The 20,048-nt window shown below is 35.7% G+C and overlaps 1 protein-coding gene across 3 annotated transcripts in view; it reads right to left on the bottom strand.

Moving 5' to 3' along the window:
- The window catches only part of LOC150082125 (uncharacterized), a 645,531-nt gene that overhangs the window by 307,216 nt on the left and 318,267 nt on the right, over positions 1-20,048 (bottom strand). For all 3 annotated transcript variants that reach the window (XM_090379113.1, XM_090379114.1, XM_090379115.1), the window contains one exon: positions 12,357-12,515. In XM_090379113.1, the coding sequence (XP_090235239.1) occupies positions 12,357-12,515 (159 nt within the window). The remainder of the gene's footprint in view (positions 1-12,356; positions 12,516-20,048) is intronic.

Below are 20,048 nucleotides of genomic sequence, written 5' to 3'. Positions count from 1 at the left end.
TTATAATTAATTATCTTACGTTTATAACTGTTAACTATTTGCCATATCCACTATATATATATATATATATATTAGTCGATTTTATTTAATTAAATGGTATTTATCTGTAGGGAATTAGGTGTATATGGACCAGGCTACCAAGTTAGCAAATGTAGTTTTAGCTTGGGAGACCAATAAACGGTATATTAATGAAATGGTAATAAAAATAATATGATGCTAAATATACACCTAATTCCCTACAGATAAATACCATTTAACTAAATAAAATCGAACAATATAATTTCATGCACGTATAATATCTAATTGCCCATATACAATAGCATTAACGTTGCACAACTGACAAATACCTAATACTATAAACTTTACCAGATATCATTATGATAATCTTCAATAAGAACACAATATATATATATATATATATATATATATATATATATTTATATATAAACTTAAGTGAGAATAATAATTAAAAAAAATAAATAAAAATGCCAGCAGCATGGCAAGACAGAAGAGCAAAAATTGTGAAATTATACGTAACAATCAAACCAACAGGGAGGGAAGACAATAAAATTATCGAAGATAATTTAGAAAGTCTAAATACAAAAATAATAAAATATAATCAATTAAATTTTGAATAGCCAATTAAATGAAATTTAACGGCACCCCCACTGACGGGCACCAGGTCCAAATTTATGTGAAATATCACGAGCAGAGATGTGAACTACAATAAAATAAAATAAAACAAAAACAGAAATAGACTGACCATTATGCCCCATCTCAACAGAGGACCATAAGGCCAATAATGGTAAGGGAATCGCTGCATTTCGATCGAAAGATCAGTCCATCATCCGATCCCCAGATCGAACCACCAATGCAGAGGACTTGAATAGCGGTGGTCCTGATGCAGCGAAAATTAAAAATAGGACAGATACAAGCAATCAAATGCAAAGCCACACCACTGACAAAAGTAATCTTAACCAGATTATATAGGCAAAACATGAACTATGGATATATTATCTGGTTAAGATTAGCATAAAATTTCTGGTTAAGATTAGCTTAAGATTAAGATATAATCTGGTTAAGATTACTTTTGTCAATGGTGTTTGCATTTGAGGGCTTGTATATGTCCTATTTTTAATTTTCGCTGTATCAGGACCACTGCTATTCAAGTCCTCTGCATTGGCGGTTTAATCTGGGGATCGGATGGTGGACTGATCTTTGATCGATTCGCCTTTGCGGTGATTTGTCTAGTGATCAAAATGCAGCAATTCCCTGTGGTCCTCTGTTGAGATGGGGCATAATGGTCAGTCTTTCTGTTTTTGTTTTATTTTATTGTAGTGGTTCACATCTCTGCTCGTGATATTTCACATAAATTTGGACCTGGTGCCTATCAGAGGGGGAACCGTTAAATTTCATTTAATTGGCTATTCAAAATTTAATTGATTATATTTTATTATCTTTGTATTTAGACTTTCTAAATTATCTTAGAGAGTTTCTGCTACAATAATTTTATTCTCTTCCCTCTCTGTTGGTTTGATTGTTACGTATAATTTCACAATTTTCGCTCTTATGTCTTGCCATGCTGCTGGCATTTTTATTTATTTTTTAATTATTATTCTCACTTGAGTTTATATCTCAAGCGTCATGTAGAGGAAAATGCTTTTTGCTGCCTCTGATGTATGCTTTACCCCTTTTTTATGTAAGATTCAGTTTTCAATTATTTCAAACATTATTCAAATATAATTATATATATATATATATATATATACACACACACAGTAAACCCCCGCTATTCGCGGGGGTTACGTTCCTGAGAAATGTCGTGAATACCGAAAACGCGAATACTGAGTTATGGCTCCCACAGTAATAAAGGGGTTCCATTCCATTCCAAAGTATGAAATATATAAGAAAAACTAGTCTAAAATTTTGTCTATGTATGTATTATATGTACCTTCATAATATGACTATGTACATAGACAGTACATAGTGAAATGCAAGCATATGGCATCGAAATGAAAATAAGAAACAATTTAATATTAAATGTAATATTTATTAGAAATTTCAAACAAATCTTTCAAACCAGCGTCTTTGCTAGCGAAAAAACCTATCCCGCCAGTGCTAGCACCAGTTTCGCTAAAGTGTTGATAAAGGAGTTTTGCCTTTTCACGAATGATGAGTGAACTTAACGGAATTTTATTTTGAGTTCGGTCTTCTATCCACAGATTTAAAGCTTTTCCATTTTTTCTAATTTAACATCACGAGTTACAGAGCAAATTTTTCAAGCAATTAACGCGTTTTCACGGACACTGCGGCGGATTTTTTCTTCCGATTTTTTGACTGATTGTACCGTTGACTCATTGATTTTATGTTTTGCCACTGAGGAGACACTTTCACCATTAGAAATTTTATCTAATAACTCAATTTTATTTGCTAATGTCATCACCTTCTTTGATATTTTCACATTTCTCTTGTTATTCGTAGCCATATTTTTGTAGAGGGTTAGAAAGAACTTGTCCACAATAAAGTCACTTTCTTCCGTTAACACACTCGAAAAAGTCTGTTTTACACTGGAAAACGGTAGATTTATCACCTTTGTAAGCATATCAATTTATAAATTGATAAATTTATTCAATTTATAAGCGTATAAATTAAAAACAAACGACGAAACCTCCCATGGCAAGCGCATAACACATACTGAACAAGGATTAGCGAGAAACATCCACGCTCGCGATTTTGTCACCCCCCACCCACCGAGCGCTGTTTTGACCAGGAAAGATAATTTTAGCCACACCCATGTTTTTTTATGGCGGAAAATGTTCACGGCGCTTTAAAATTCACATTTTTTAGGTTTCATTTTATATTAAATCGGCGATTGCGAATACCCGAAACCGCAAATACAGATACCGCGAATAGCGGGGGTTTACTGTATATATATATATATATATATATATATATATATATATAGAGAGAGAGAGAGGGAGAGATATCAAGTCAAGAGAAATCAAATAGGCTGCTATGACAGCTCATGGGGTTCTATAAGTGATATACAGGATCATCCCAAGCAGGGACAAGGAGGCAATTATGCCATTGTATAATGCAATGATAAAGTCATAAGTTAAGTAATGCCTACAGGTCTGGAAACCACATTTCAGGAAGGACGTGGATCTATTGGAAGGGGTGTGGAGAAGAGCAATAAGAATAGTAAGGGGGGGGGACACAAAAGGATACTCTTAGAAACACCTGCAGGGAGAGCTGACTGAAGTATTTAAAGCCTTAAATGGATCGAGTAAACTAACTGCTGATGGAATTCTTACACTTGCTTTGAATAAGGGAACATAAATTGAAATTGTAAAAAAAACAGGGGGGGGGGATGGTTGTAGGATAGATGTGTGAAAATTTACTTTCAATCAGAGAGTCATAATATTAAATGCATCAGTTAGCTCCCTCAAAACAGGCATATTAAATTTCCTCTGTGATACAATAAAAGGAGGTTAATTAAATAATTAATTAGTCATATAAATATCAAAGCAGAATGGATGAAAATTTACCACGTCTTGAAAGTTGTTTGAGTATCCATATTTTTATTATGAAGATTTCATAGATAGTTGTAATTATTTAAATCAGCTAAAACTGCAGCCTGGAATGTGATTTATACTTCTAGATGCAATGATTTACTATTTTATAATCTTTCTATTATCCTTATACTTATGATGAAAAACTAATAACTGGGCATTGGATTAAAAATAGGCAAAATATACAGTGAAATACACAAAAACTTGCACACAAAAATGCTATTTTATATGCAATAACATTTTAGATTTATTATCATTATTATAATGCACTTATTATTAAAGATTTATTTATTAACCTATTTACAATTTCTTTGTATTTAATTGATTTAAAAGTAATAAACTATTAAATGAAAAGAATAAAATTTTAGAATAAATTTTGGAATAACCTCCATTACAGTAAACATCAAAATTTTTCAAAGTGGGCCATCATAAATCTGTGGCATTAATCATCCAAAACCATTTTATAAGCAGAGAACGATCTTTTTACAATGATGGAAGTGACTGGACTAAACTTAGAAATGGCCTTCGAAGCCTCTATTTGAAATGGAAGTTTCTGCTTATTTCAATAATAAAGTCACCAATTTACCTTAAAATATGAAATCTGGAGTTTGTTTTTAAAACATTATCAAATTTATTTCTTAAATCTCTCATATGTCTCTAGAGGTGGTTGAAATTTCTAGTTGAACTTTCTCTACCTCTTCAATTGCATTGCTCAAAGAAAGTCCCTAAGTTTCAAGTTCAGTTACTGAATTAGGTAAAATTGGTTTGGAGACTCATTTTCTTGGTTACTTACTCTATAACTGAACAGCAAATATTTTCTAACCAAATAATTGACAAGAATTGCCTTAGCAATACATGAGCTGTGGACCCCTATGCACTGGATATGGGAAGGTTAGCCAACTCAGCTGAAGTTGCAGGTGAATTGAACACATACTTGGCATCTGGCTTTACTGAAGAAAGACCCCCCCCCTTCATGCTGAGAAGAGGTTGTGCAAGTGAGGCTGGGTCATATGAAATTAGTGATTCTGAAATTAAGATGACTGTTTATTAGAAAAACTTTTAAGCTTAAAGGCAAGTAAGGCACCTGGAGTTGATGGCATATAGCCAGTAATTTTGAGGAGGCCGCCAGGGAGTGTATAGAACCATTGAAGTTAATTATGAGGACTTGGGAAAAATTCCTTTGGATTGGAGAAATGCCAACGTATCATCAATACATAAAGGTAGTTTTAAGAGTAAAGCCGGTAACTGCAGACTGGTTAGTTTGACTCCATTATTTATGAAAAATTTTAGAAGAGGCTGTGCAAGTGAGGCTGGGTCATATGAAATTAGGCAATGATTAAGAGTGCAATTTTGAGACATTTAGATAGACATGGCATTCTGAAGAACACACAACATGGCTTTGTTAATGGAAAATCATGTTTAACTAACTTAGCCTATTTTGACACAGTTACTCATGAGTTAGATGTAGGGAACAATTTCAACATAGTTTATTTGGATTTTAGAAAAGCATTTTACTTGGGCCCTCATGAGAGGTTACTGTATAAGCTTGTATAGGTTGGAATTACTTGTAAGAGCTAAGATGGATTGCTGGATAGCTGCAGAACAGAAGGCAGACGGATGTTATCAATGAATATTCTTCAAGTTGGTGTAACATCAGGAGTGGGGTCCTTCAAGGATCGGTTCTTGGACCACTGTTGTTTCTCATTTTCAAAAATGACATTGACAAAGGGATAAAAAGCATGATGTCAAAAGTTGCATAAGGCAAAGATTGGGAGAATCGTTAATGATCAATGCTAAGCAGCACTCCTTCAGTATAACTTGAACAGACTTCAAAGATGGTCAGAGAAGTGGCAGTTATGTTTTAATGGTGCTAAATGCAATGTCTTACACTTGGGGAATAGGAACCCACAAATAAATTATACACTAGGTGGGGTCGAATTAAAAGTAGTGGAGAAGGAAAGGGATCTGGGATTTACAATACAGGCAGATATGAAGTTTACTGAACAGTGTAAACAGGCAGCCAGGAAAGCTCAGTGTCCTACCAATGATTTATTGAATTTTAACCTGTAAAGACAGGGAGGTCTTATTCCCACTGTATAAGGCACTTGTAAAACTACATTCAGAATACTGCGTTCTGTTCAAGTACGGAAACCTTATCTGAAAGAGAAAAGACAGGCAACTCAAATGGTGAGATCGGCAAAATGGGACCGTACAAGGAAAGACTGATTATGTGAGCTACATTCATTTTACTAATCCCTTTGAGGTGCCTGGTTGGCAACCAGGCACCTCAAAGGGATTAGTAAAATGAATGAAGGTGGAATTTTCACTGTTATAGAGAATTCCAGAACTCGGGGGCATAAATTCAAATTACAGGGGAAGAGATTTAGACTAGACTGTAGAAAGTTTTCTTTTAGCCAGCAAGTCATTGATTGTTGGAACAGGTTGCCTTTGCAGGTAATGAAGGTTGACAGTTTGAATAAATTCAAAGGTTAACTAGATAATTCAAAGGTTAACTAGATAATTACCTATGTGAGGAGGGAAGCAATTAATTTGTATTTTCTTATACACTCTTCCCTCTTCAGCCAGTCCACTGAAAGCCTGTGACTTCCTTGCTATATGGCTATTAATATTACTATTTGGAAGAAGGAAAGAAGATAATTTCTGGTGTCAATACTATAAAGATACTATACTATAAAGTATAGTATCTTTATGCTATACTATATAGATATGGTCTGCCAAATGTTTTTGAAAATTCTTTTTCTTCATTCCCATCTCAGTTTTTTCCTTCAAAATATGGGAGATGTAAGTCATGAGTAAGAGAAACAGTTTTATCAGAACATATCCAATGGAAATCATAGATATGCTTTGATAAAACTAAGGTACCACTTTCCCAATAATCTCCAATCACGGTTATACTGCCACGATTGGAGATTACTGTTGGTTTCTTAAAAGGAACAGCAAATGGACTACAAGAAAAACTCTGAGTGGCAAATATTTCCAAGGAATAGAATGTATGTAGTACATTATATGTATGATTGAAGTATTTTAAAATGAATTAAGGCTCATTTTTTAGATAGCATATGCATTGTTATCTATTTGAATTCATCACTCAGTTACTAAATTTGTAATTCAATTAGGTTCAGAATTTGTAATTCTTCATTAAGTTACTAAACTTTCAATATATCTTTCAAAGGAGATGTGATAGAGACAATTTTGGTATTTTTGGAATCAGTGGAACAATTTCCATTAGAATCTGCAACCTTCGTTTAGAAAGAATGAAAAAAAAAAAAAAAAAAAAAAATCTTTTTTGTTGACAAGTGTTATTAATAAATATTACAAGTAAAATATATGAAAAATTGTGTCATCTTTGTATGCATATTTTTATTGCCAATACTTTGGTAGATAGCCTTGATTATTTAAACTGTCTGAGTGTAAACTATTTTAGAGATACTATGGCAAATCACTTCTAGATGAAGTGATTTACCATAGTATCTCTAAAAAATGAATACACATTTTCATCATAAATATTTAATCAAGTTTTTAAAGTTGAACTTAAAAATTTTTTTGTCTTTGATTAGCATGTTTTGCTGATAAAAGTATCAGTTAAAAATGAATAGTTAAAATAAAAATTAAGTGATTTTCACAACATAAAAGTGTAAACATGGTATCTCGATTTTTGGCATTCAAACAATAAAAAGCAATTTTAAAGTGGTACTGGAAATCCAAAAACAATTATGAACTTCAAAGACAGTGAAGATGTTAATTTTCCACAAAACCACGAACAGAGAACAATTTCTCGGGGGAGAACTGAGGGGGGGCGATTCTCCAATGCATCAGAGCCTAAAAAAATGTGCGACTTGTGAAATGTTTGCCAAACTCTCTGGAACGGAACATGATATTGCCATGGGGGATGTCTTTGTGTGTGCACGATGTAAAGAAATCAGGCGACAACTCAGCGTTGTTATGGGCCTATATGAGAGTTTGAAGGACAGGGTGGATGCCCTCGAAAGATCTAAATTGAGGGGCCCATCAAGCTCTCAGCTACCCACATCAAAGCCAGAGCTTGCACTTCGTCATCACGCAACACAGCGGCAAACACCAAAGCAGAATGCGCTGGTCCCACAGGAACTAGAAGTTTTTGGTGACTCTATTGTCAGGGAAATGGGAAACATGCTTTGTAAAAAGGATAGGTGGAACAGGACCAGGGTATGTCTGGCAGGGGCAAAGGTTGATGACGTTGTAGAGCGGATATCATCTTTTACGGGCACAAAAGGTGATATAGTTGTACACATTGGCACTAATGATATTAGGAATAGGAAACCGGCAGAATTACTTAACAAGTACAGGTCACTGTTGAACAAAGGCCGAGAATTAGGGTTGAATTTGAAAGTGTCTGCAATTCTGCCCAGACACGATAGAAGGGAGTATACGATGAAAGCCTTGTCGATCAATTCGGCCCTGGAAAGAATGTGCAAGGCTCAAGGGGTAGAATTTTTTTCAGCCTGGACTGTACTTGTTAACAGGAGAGACTGCTTCTATAGGGATGGGATACACTTAAATAGAAAGGGTGCAAGAATATTTGCTGATGCTATCGAGGCAGTGTTAGGTGGGTCGGAAAACTCATAACTTGGGGGGGGGGGATACAAGGACTAATAGTTTAACAGTAGCCGTAGGCAGAGGTGAAGGTGATTCTTGCACAACTTCTATTAGAATAAGTAGCGACCTGGAGCGTGGGGTGTTGGGGGTTTCAGGGACGGATGGCAGTTATCCTGAAATAGGTGGGTATATGGGATGTGTTAGGGTAACTAGGAATAGGAGTAGGAGCATGTATGCTTGCATGTATACCAATGCTAGAAGTATAGTAAATAAATTTGATGAATTTGAAGTGTTGGTCAAGACATCAAAGGCAGATACTGTTGGGATAGCAGAGACGTGGCACCTCCGTAGCAAGGTGGGAAGGAGCAGCAGTGCGTAGCACACGATTCTTGATTAGACCGGGGTTCGAGCCCATCACCACCAAATACAGAGGATGCGGAAAGGTCAGGGAATGACCACCGCATATCCCGGAGCAATATGGCCTTAGTTGTTAATGCTCCTAAAAAGAAAATAACAACAACAACAACAGCAGCAGCAGGGACGTGGTGTCACACAGATATAAGGAATGCTGAACTTGAACTGGAATTTGGGGAGTACAATGTGTACAGAAAGGATAGACAGGATAGAAAGGGAGGAGGTGTTATGCTGTTAATTAAGAAAAACAAAATCAAAAGAAGTGCATCCAGTTGATATAGTTGAACATTGCACTGTTGAGTCAGTTTAGTGTGACATAAGCACTGCGAAAGCAAAAATAAGAGTAGGAGTGTGTTATAGGCCTAATGACTCGAATGAGTACAATGAACAATTGTACAGAAAAAGAGTGGGCTAGTAAATCAGAATGTCTTATAATGGGAGATTTTAACTTCCCAGATATTGACTGGAACTTGTGGGTTGGGCACTCACACACTAGTCAGACTTTTGTGGATTTACTGGATGATTGTTTTCTGAAGCAGCATGTTCGAGAGGCAACCAGAGAAAGTAATACTATTGATCTGGTTATCAGCAGTGATCATTCGTGTATTAGGAATTTGCAGATAAAGGAACCACTAGGTGGCAGTGATCAGTGTACTGATGTGGGATTTACTTAAAGATTTAATTACCATCAGGGGTAAAGGAAAGGGTTTTTGCTTCCATAAAGGTGAGTACAGTGGTCTCCGACAGTTTTTAAATTCTGTACAGTGGGATCAAGTGACGATGTTACCAACAGTAAATTCTAAGTGGGAAGCATTCAAGGAATTAATTGTGGATGCTACTAAAAGTTCCATACCTATTAAGAGATATTGTTCAAGGTTTAGGCCTAAATGGTTATCTAATGAAGTAATGAGACGCGTAACAGAGAAGAAAAATGCATGGGATGCATATAAATTATCAAGCGACTCAGAAGCCTATGGCAGATATAAGCTAGTCTGTAATCAGGTCACAAAGGAGGTTAGGCAGGCGAAGGCAGATTACGAGAAATTCTTGGCAAAAGATGCTAAGAAAAACAGCAAGGATTTCTTTACTTATATAAACTCTAAAAGGAAGGGGATGAATCTGATTGGTCCACTTTACATCGATGGTTTGACTGTTGATGATCCTGCTCAGATAGCAAACAAATTGAATGAGTATTTTGCATCTACATTCACACATGAGGAATTATTAAGGTTTGAAAATGGCAGAAGGTTATCAAATTGTAGCAGGATACTTAATGATTTTCTAATAACTGAAAGCAAAGTGGAGGAAAAATTGTTGAAGTTAAACATAAGAAAAGCACCTGAGGCGGATGGGATCTATCCAGTTATATTAAAGAAGGCAGCAAAGTAACTAAACAAACTCTTAGCCATAATTAAGAGAGCATCCTTGGACTCAGGGGAGGTTCCCACGGACTGGAGATGTGCAAATGTATCCCCAATTCACAAAGGGGGATCGAAAGGTGACAAGAGTAATTACAGACCAGTTAGTTTAACTTCTGTTCCGGGTAAAATAATGGAGTCACTGGTTAAAGATGCATTGCAGGATCATCTAGACAAGACTGCAGTAATAATTCAGACACAGCATGGGTTTGTTAAGGGAAAGTCTTGTCTGACAAATTTGATAGGATATTATGATGTGGTTACAAAGGAACTGGATGAAAAAAATAATTTTGATATCATATATTTGGATTTCAGGAAAGCTTTTGACACTGTTACGCATGGAAGACTATTGTACAAATTGGAGCAGAATGATATTAAGGGTAAGTTGCTACAATGGATAAAAGGATGGTTAAGTGGGAGAAGACAGAAGGTGATAATCAATGGGTGCTGCTCTTCGTGGACTAATGTTATTAGTGGAGTCCCAGAGGGTTCGGTGTTAGGTCCACTGTTGTTTTGTATATTTATCAATGATATTGATGAAGGTATATCAAGATTAATGTCGAAGTTTGCAGATGATACAAAGGTTGGCAGGGTTGTTAATGACAGTAATGGCAGTGTGCTACTGCAACAGGATCTAGATAATTTGGGCAGATGGGCTAAGAAGTGGCAACTGAAGTTTAACATTGACAAATGCAAAGTACTGCATATAGGTAGAAGTAACCCCGAGAAACGTACCAACTGTGTAGCACTACACTTAAGGTGGTAGAAAATGAAAAAGACCTGGGAGTAATTGTGCAGTCAGATATGAAGTTTTCTGAGCATTGCAAACAGGCTGCCAGGGCAGGTCATGGGGTTTTGTCAATGATATATAGGAATTTTGCTAGCAGGGAGAAGGAGGTGATTGTCCCTCTGTATAAGGCAATGGTCAGGCCACGCCTTGAGTACTGCGTACAGGTCTGGAGGCCTCATTTTAGGAAGGATGTATATTTACTTGAGCATGTACAGAGAAGGGCAACAAGGTTGTTGAGGGGAATGAAGGGATCCTCTTACCAAGAGAGGCTGAAGTTCTATAAATTGCAGTAGCTGGAGACTAGGCACCTGCGCGGTGATCTGATTGAGGTGTATAAGGCCTTGAATGGATTGAGCACGCTGAATTCTGATGGGATCCTTCCACTTGTTCAGAATACGAACCTAAGGGGGCACAAATTCAAATTAAGAAAAGACAGATGTAGAACAGATGTGCAGAAATTTGCCTTCAGCCAGTGGGTGATTAATTGCTGGAACAAACTTCCATCTGTCGTTGTGGAAGTTGACAAGTTAAATAAATTTAAGGAGGAACTGGACAGGCATTTGGAGGGAATGGTTTGATTTTTTTTTTTTTTTTTGGCTGATGCTGCATAAGCTCATACACTTGTTTTCTTGCATCACATGCCACTACTACTATTTCACAATAAATATTGAGAAGCATGGTACTGTAATTTTGAAGCAGTGATGAGTGTAAATGATATTTCGAGATACCTGCAACAACTGTAATGTGATATGAAAATATTTGTTGCCTACATTCATAACTGAAGGAAATGTTAAATTTCAGTTAGAGGTTAGTGAAAATAAAGATGTAATTCTTTTCCCGTCCAAGTTCACAGAACCCCTGAAATCTATCCACGGACCTCAGGTTAATATCCCTGATCTAGACTGTAAAGATATTACTAGTCTGTGAAGCCTGCCCATTTCACAATATTCACAGGGAACCTTGCAGATCACTTGGAATGTTAGTCAAGAAACTATTATAAAATTAACTGCCAAAATGGCAAGTCTGGGTAAGGAAGTGATAAAATTTTGTGAAGGATATTGATGAAAAATTAGTATTAATTGTTAACATTACTGATTTCAATATTTTTTTGCTGTAAATTTTTCAATGCTTAATAAAAAAAAAAATTTTTAAAGTACTTTGTAGTGTGTCATTTTTTTTATATAAAACTTACATTGTCATAGCTAATTTCAAAAAAATTAATGAATACTGCTGTCATATGCTGTGATTCTAAACTTTTAGGCAGGAGTGTATATATGTATGTACAGTAAACATTAAATAAATAATAAAACTATATCATGTTGTATATAGTAGTAATAGGCATCTTGTCAAGTTAGGGAGAGGCTTATAAGACTGAACTTAGAGTTCACAAATCAAATTTCTGGTGTCAAAAATACATATAAAATCTCCATCCACAGAGAAATAAACTTGTATACCACAAAATTTTCCAAACACTATTAATGGCAAAGAATCAAAATATGAACCCAAGAGTTAATATCACAAAATAATTGTTAAAAAATGAATATTCAGTTTAGATATTAAATTTACCTTTGTAATCTTGCTGAAAACCAATTCTGTTATCTCTTCTGCCACCCGGAGCACTAACGGAATGGTCAGTATAAGTTTGTTCTCCTGAATAAAGCTGCTGTGTTGATGTAAATCTATCCTGAGCTTGCATATTTTCTCTCTGAGCTTCATTTGTACTTCCTGAACAAAAAAAATCAAGTAATCAAATTGTTCTTAATATTTTACACTAAAAGTTTTATAAAAATGCACTACCCTATAGCAGTATCACTTTATTAGCTCAAGAAAGGTATCCACATGAAATGAAACAAAAAAAGCAGGACAGCCCATATAAGCACAGAGGGCAAACAAAGCAATCATCAGTGAAGATTGCAGAAAAAAATTATCCACTCAAGTAAAAATCTACAACAGAAATTAAGAAGTAAAAAAGTTTTGCCTTACTATATTCGTACCCAACATACAAATGTTAATGATTTATTGTATATAATTCTTATATTTTTTTGGTCTAAGCAGGAAAAGCTCTATATTAATAATGTATAAACATTCTCTTACCAAATAAATACATAGTTATGTTTCTGTATAAGAGAGGATTCGTCACAGGGTGTTTCCAGATTAACAAAAAAAAAAAAAGAAAAAAAAAAAAAAGTCGTTTAAAATTATCATAAATCTTCATATAAAAGAAAATTGACTTAATCATGATTGTGACTTTGGTATAATGAACTATTCTATAGCAGAAATTGTTGTCATAACAGCATGAAAATGAATTCTGAGAAAGTATACAATGCCTATAAAATTCAATACAGCTTATTTTAAGAACTTCTCTATAACGAGCTTTAATAAATACCACAATGTAAGGTACAATGAAATAAATGGGAGTCCAGTCGAAATATAATTTATTGTATTAAATGACAACAGTTAGTTTTTATATTATACAAAGTTCAAAGGACAGTCATATGTTATTGCCAAATTATTTTTAGCTTCTTTGGTGGAAGTAAAAAAAACAGGAAAGAAACCCAGAATACCGAAAGAAGACACACATAATACATAACAACTATGTAGTAATAACAAGATTTAACCACGAGAGTAAATGGGCCTGTTGTACTGGAATCCATTATATATAAGAAGATAATTACATATATCCAGTAAAATCTAACTTTAATTATAATAAAACATTAAATACAAATAGTTTGAAGCTTTCAAGGTTGAACGTGCCTCTTTGTCAGCAATTGGAAACTTCCATTTGCTGAGGAACAGGCACGTTCAGCCTCGAAAGCTTCAAACTATTTGTATTTAATGTTTTATTAAAATTAAAGTTAGGTTTTACTGGATATATGTAATTATCTTCTTAAGATTTAACCATTTAGCAGGAACACACAAAGAACCATAACAGCAAGCACATGGTGCCTTTACTTCAATCAATTTATTGCAGGGGGGCAGGCAAGAAATAGTTTAAAATAAGAAACTTTAAAAATTTCATCTTATTATCACATTATATTGTATAATAAGATCCAAAAACATTACTTAAAAAATTTTGATAACAATTTCTGCTATCAAAAAAACCTTATCTAATGTATAGCTAAATTTCAGGGGATGCAAATGGCTGAAAAAAAACAAAAAAAAAACCAAACTCCATGTAAAGTTACCAAAGCAAAAGGTGTTTTTGACATACATGGTGCTATAAAGAATTTTTTTATGGCTAAACTTTTACAATTAAAAAATAATTAATGATGGTGATTGAAACTGAATAGCAAACTATAGGAATACTATTTCCTCCAGTATGATATTCACTATACTAAAACTTTCCACTTTTATCCTTTATAAACTTCTCTTCTCTTGACCTGCTTTTTAGAGTAATTCAACAGAATTACTGTAAAAGGGACAGTTAGCATCCTTTCTATCCTTTGTTCTTTTCCTTTCCCCTACTTACTTTTTGCCTTCCTTATCCTTTAGTTTATTTCCCTTCCTTATACCATATACGCTACTTTAACTACCTTTCTTTCAACTTAGATATTCCAAAACCATTTTTTGGAAAATGAGCTTTACATTTTTATAAGCATTTTGTTCTCTGTCAGTAATATTCAGCATCATTATCTCAACTCTGTTCTTTGCCTTATTTGCTACTGGTTACCTTTTATCCATCTTCACATACTAAACATGTACAGGTAACCCTCATATAACACTGTAGTTTGGTTTCTACAAAATCTTGTGTAATGCAAAACCATGTTATTATTATTATTAATAGCCATATGGTGCAAGGAAGCCGGGGGCTTATGCTGCACCAGGAAAAAAAAAAAAAAAAATTACTGAGTTACACAGAGAGAGAGAGAGAGAGACAAAGGTAGAAGGAATCACCAAGAAAGAGAAGAATCATGATATCCATACAGGACTAAGTACAAAAGGGGGGGGGGGGGGTTAGGTTCCAAAAGCTAACAAAAATAACATCTGAAAATTTGTTTTTTATATGATTGAAGATTTCAGTGAAGGGGAAACACATTTCACCATAACGTGAAAACAATTTCGGTACTATAGGAAATGTAAGAAGATAGAGTTTACTACCAGTTTATAATTGATTACACTAACAGAAAAAAACAATAAACTGGAAACTGAAAATTGTTTTTATTGTTTTATGGTAATGACCTCCAGAAATGTGCTTTAGGAAAATATTACAAAGGTGATAACAACTAGTGAGTCAACAGTGGGGATTCACAAAAAGGAAGGGAAACACTGAAAATTACATCTAACATAAAGGATTTCCCAGTATGAAAGTTCAAAAATACCATGCTATGCGAGATTTCGTGCAATTCTAAAACCATGTTATACAGGGGTTGCCTGTATATTGGTCCACTGCATACTGGTTGTCTCCTTCACTAGAATTTACCTGTTGTCAAATTAAACAAAATATTATATATTTTAAAAATTCACAAAATTTATTTGAAAATTTAGCATTAGTAGACGCATACAATACAAGAAAGCAAGCTTATGCAGCATCAGCCAAAAAAAAAAAAAAAAAAAAAACCGCACCCACTTCACCCCTCCGTTCGTTACACATACCTGTCCAGCTCAGCCTTAAATTTATTTAGGCTATCAATTTCCACAACAAAGGATGGAAGTGTGTTATACCAACCAACTACCCACTGGTAGTTGGTTGGTGTCTTTCCTCAATTTGAATTTATGCCCTCTCAGGTGATATTCTGAGAAAGAGAAAGAATCCCATCAGCATTGAGCATGCTCAAACCATACAAGGCTTTATACACCTCAATCAGATCACCTCGCAGGTGCTCAGTCTCCAGACACTATAATTTGCAAAACTTTAGCCTTTCTTCGTAACAGCAACCCTTTATTCCATTCACTAATCTTGTTGCACTTCTCTGTACTCGTTCCGACAGCTCTACATCCTTCTTAAAATGAGGCCTCCATACCTGTAAACAGTACTCAAGGTGTGGCCTGATCATTGCCTTATACAAGGGGATAATCACCTCCTTATCCCTGCTAGAAAAATTCCTGTATGTCATTGACAAGACACTATGAGCTACTCTTGCAGACCATCTGCACTACTCAGAAAACTTCATATCTGCCTGCACAATTACTCCCAGGTCCTTTTCGTTCTCTACCACTGTCAGTGTAGTACCACAGAGTTGATACGTCATTCTGGGGTTACTGCTTCCCATATGTAGTACTTTACATTTGTCAATGTTAAACTCATTTGCCACCTCTCAGCCCATCTGCTCAACTTTTCTAGATCCTGTTGCAGCAGCATACTGTCATTAGTGTCCTTAACAACCCTGCCAACCTTTGTGTCGTCTGCAAACTTGGACATTAAGCTTGATATACCATCATCAATATTATTTATAAATACAGAAAACAATGGACCCAACACTGAACCCTGAGGGACTCCACTAATAACATTAGTCCACGATTTGCAGTGTCCATTGATTACCACTATCTGTCTTCTCCAACTCAACCATCCCTTTATCCATAGCAGCAATTTGCCTCCAATGCCACACTGCTCCAGTTTGTTCAGCAGTCTTCCTTGTGCAACAGTATCAAAAGCCTTTCTAAGATCCAAATATATGATATCAAAGTTATTCCCTGTATCCAGTTCCTTTGTGACCACATCATAGTACCCAATCAAATTGGTAAGACAGGACTTTCCTTTAACAAAACCATGCTGTGTCTGAGCTATAACTGAAGTCTTGTCTAGATGATCCTGCAGTACTTCTATAACCAGTGCCTCCATTAATTTTCCTGGAACAGAAGTTAGACTAACAAGTCTATGATTACTTGTGTCACCCTTTTATCCTCCTTTGTGAATTGGGGTTACATTTGCACATCTCCAGTTCATGGGTACCTCCCATGAGTCCAAAGAAGTTCTCATAATTATGCCTAAGGGTTTGCTTACTTCCTTTGCTGCCTCCTTTAATATAACTGGATAGATCCCATCCACTTCGGGTACCTTTTTTTTATGTTTATCTTCAACAATTTCTCCTCCACTTTCCTCTCAGTTATTACAAAATCATCTAGCTCACTGCCAGAGTTGAACTCACCTCTGGCATTCCCCTCCCTGAATAACTCTTCATGGGTGAACGTAGATGCAAAATACTCATTTAGTTTGTTAGCCACCTGAGCAGGATAATCAACAGTTGAACTATCAGTATCCAGGGGAGCAATCTAATTCATTCCTTTCCTTCTAGAGTTTACACAAGAAGAGAACTCTTTGTTTTTCTTTGCATCCTTTGCCAAAGATTTCTCATAATCTGCCTTTGACTGCCTAATCTCCTTTGTGACTTAGTTGCACACTCCAGCTTATATCTATCATATCCATTTAGGCCTAAACCTTAAACAATATTTCTCAGTTGGTATGTAAAGCCTAGTAGCCTCCAAGATAAATTCTATGAATGCTTCCCATTTTGAATTTGCTGTTGGTAACATCATCAGTTGGTCCCACCGTATAGAATTTAAATACTGTCTCAGACTACCGTAGTCGCCTTTACGAAAGCAAAAACCCTTCCAGTTACCTCTTTAAGTAAATCCCACTTCAGCAAACTGTGAGCACTACCACCTAGTGGTTCCTTTATCTGCAGATTCTTAATGGATGAAGAATCACTACTGATAATCAGATCAAGAGTATTACTCCCTCTAGTTGCTTCCCGAACATGCTGATGTAGAAAACAATCATCCAATAAATCCACAAAAGCCGTACTAGTGTGTGAGTGACCAACCCACAAATTCTAGTGAATATCTGGGAAATTAAAATCCCCCATTACAAGATTCTCTGATTTACTGGCCCACTCTATTACCCTGTACAGTTTCTTATTATACTCATCAGAGTCACTAGGCCTATAACACACTCCTACTCTCAATTTTGATCTCCCAATCCCTATGTCACACCAAACTGACTCGACACTGCACTGTCCATTGATTTCGACTGGGTTCACTTCCTTAGATTTTTTGTTTCTTAACTAATAGCATAACCCCTCCTCCCTTCCTATCCTTCCTGTACACATTGTAATACCCAAATTCCAGTTCTGCATTCCTTATATCTGTGTGACACGTCTCTGATATCCCAACAATGTCTGCCTTTGATGTTTGAGCAATACCTCAAATTCATCAAGTTTATTTATCAAACTCCTAGCATTGGTGTACATGCCAGTATACATGCACCTGTTCCTATTCTTAGCTAACCTAACACAACCCATGTGTTTACTTGTACCACAATGACTCCCAGGAGTCTCTGAAATACCCTGTATCTTGTTTTCCAGGCTGCTGCTCATTCCAATAGAAGCAGTGCAAGAATCACTTTCACCTCTGCCAGTGGCTACTGTTAATCTATTAGTCCTTGTATCCCCCCCCAGAGCTAGCAGTTTTCCACCCCACCTAACACTGCCTTGATAGCATCAGCAAATATTCTTGCACTCTTTCTATTTAAGTGTATCCCATCCCTGTAGAAGCAGTCTCTCCTGTTAACAAGTACAGACCAGACTGAAAAAAATTCTACCCCTTGAGCCTTGCACAATCTTTCCAGATCCGAATTGATTGACAAGGCTCTCATCACATACTCCTTCCTATCGTGTCTGGGCAGAATTGCAGACACTTTCAAATTCAACCCTAATTCACGGCTTTTTTCCAACAGTGACCTTCAAGTAATTCCGCTGGTCTCCTACTCTTAATATCATTAGTACCAACATGTGCAACAATATCACCTTTTGTGCCCTTAAAAGATGATATCCGCTCTACAACATCATCAACCTTTGCCCCTGGCAGACATACCCTGTTCCTGTTCCACCTATCCTTTTTACATAGCATGTTCCAAGTTTCCTGACAATAGAGTCATCAACAACTACTAGTTCCTGTGGGACAAGCGCATTCTGACTTGGGGGTTGCTGCTGTGTTGCGTGATGATCAAGTGCAAGCTCTGGCGTTGATGTGGGCAGCTGACAGCTTGATGGGCCCCTCAATTTAGATCCTTCGAGGGCATCCACTGTCCTTCAAGCTTTCATATAAGCCCATAACAACGCTGAGTTGTCGCCTGATTTCCTCACACTCCTTACATTGCACACACACAAAGACATTCCCCTTGGCAATATCATGTCCCATATCCGATTGCTCCAAACATCATGCAAGTAGTGCATTTTAAAAGGCTGTGATTCAGAGGGCAACTGCCCCCTCAGTTCTCCCCTGAGCCACAGCACTCCATTTAGCTTGAGCCTTTTGCTTTGCTGCTCTGGTCTGTCATGATTTCGATTCAATTTCAATAAAATTTCAATTTCAGTACAAAATTATAACCCTAAACTTGTATCCCAACACAACTGTAACACTATATATATTTTTCAGTATCGAGTATTATCTTCGAGTTTCGTTATATAACTTCCATATCAAGTTATGTATTAATCAATTATGTTACGTTTGTAAAATCTAAGTCGTTATATGTATTTAGTTAAAAAGTACAATTTAATCAACAATGAAGTTTAACAAGATTAATAAATTTTACTGATTAATTGATAATATTATATACTATACTAAGCTAACGCTATCTAAGTTCGGGATATAACGTAACGTATAACAATGGCGTTAATTTTCGAGCGGTAAATCTACGGACACTTAAGTATTAATTAACTTCCAAAATCTCGCTGTCTCAATTCAGAATAAACCAAGGATCTTGACTAGATCTATAAGCTACTTATAGAAAATAATTTAATATAACAATTAGTCAATAAAGGGGCTAAATATAGCTATAAAACTTCCCGTTTGCCGGCTCTGCAAAACGTGTAAAACACATGGATTGGATACCCTTACCGATACTTAGTAATAACCTATAAAATCTCTATCTAAGTTAAAATATAATCTAAGTATCGTAACTAAGAATATAAAGCTACTCTAGAAAATAAGTTAATAAAAGCCAATTTAAGTTAATAAAACAGAAAAAACTTCTCTATTTTCCGGAGCCATAAAAACTTTTGTTCCCAAAAAATAATTTATACTGTATATTCTAGTTTAACGTCTACTGATATATTTACGTATGGTACATAGCATTAGGACCATTATCTTTGCCAATGCAATCCCTAAATTTCTGTTTACATTAATAAATGTAATGAGGGGACATAAATTCAAATTAAGGAAAGATAGTTGTAGAATAGATGTGCAGAAATTTGCCTTTAGCCGGCGGGTGGTTAATTGCTGGAACAAACTTCCATTTGTCGTTGTAGAAGTTGGCAGCTT

This window comes from Mastigoproctus giganteus, chromosome 8, assembly GCF_048544385.1.
Source record: "Mastigoproctus giganteus isolate SK-2022 chromosome 8, ASM4854438v1, whole genome shotgun sequence".
NCBI lineage: Eukaryota > Metazoa > Arthropoda > Arachnida > Uropygi > Thelyphonidae > Mastigoproctus > Mastigoproctus giganteus.
The sequence above is the reverse complement of the archived record's forward strand: the minus strand, read 5'-3'. Positions and strand labels throughout refer to the sequence as shown.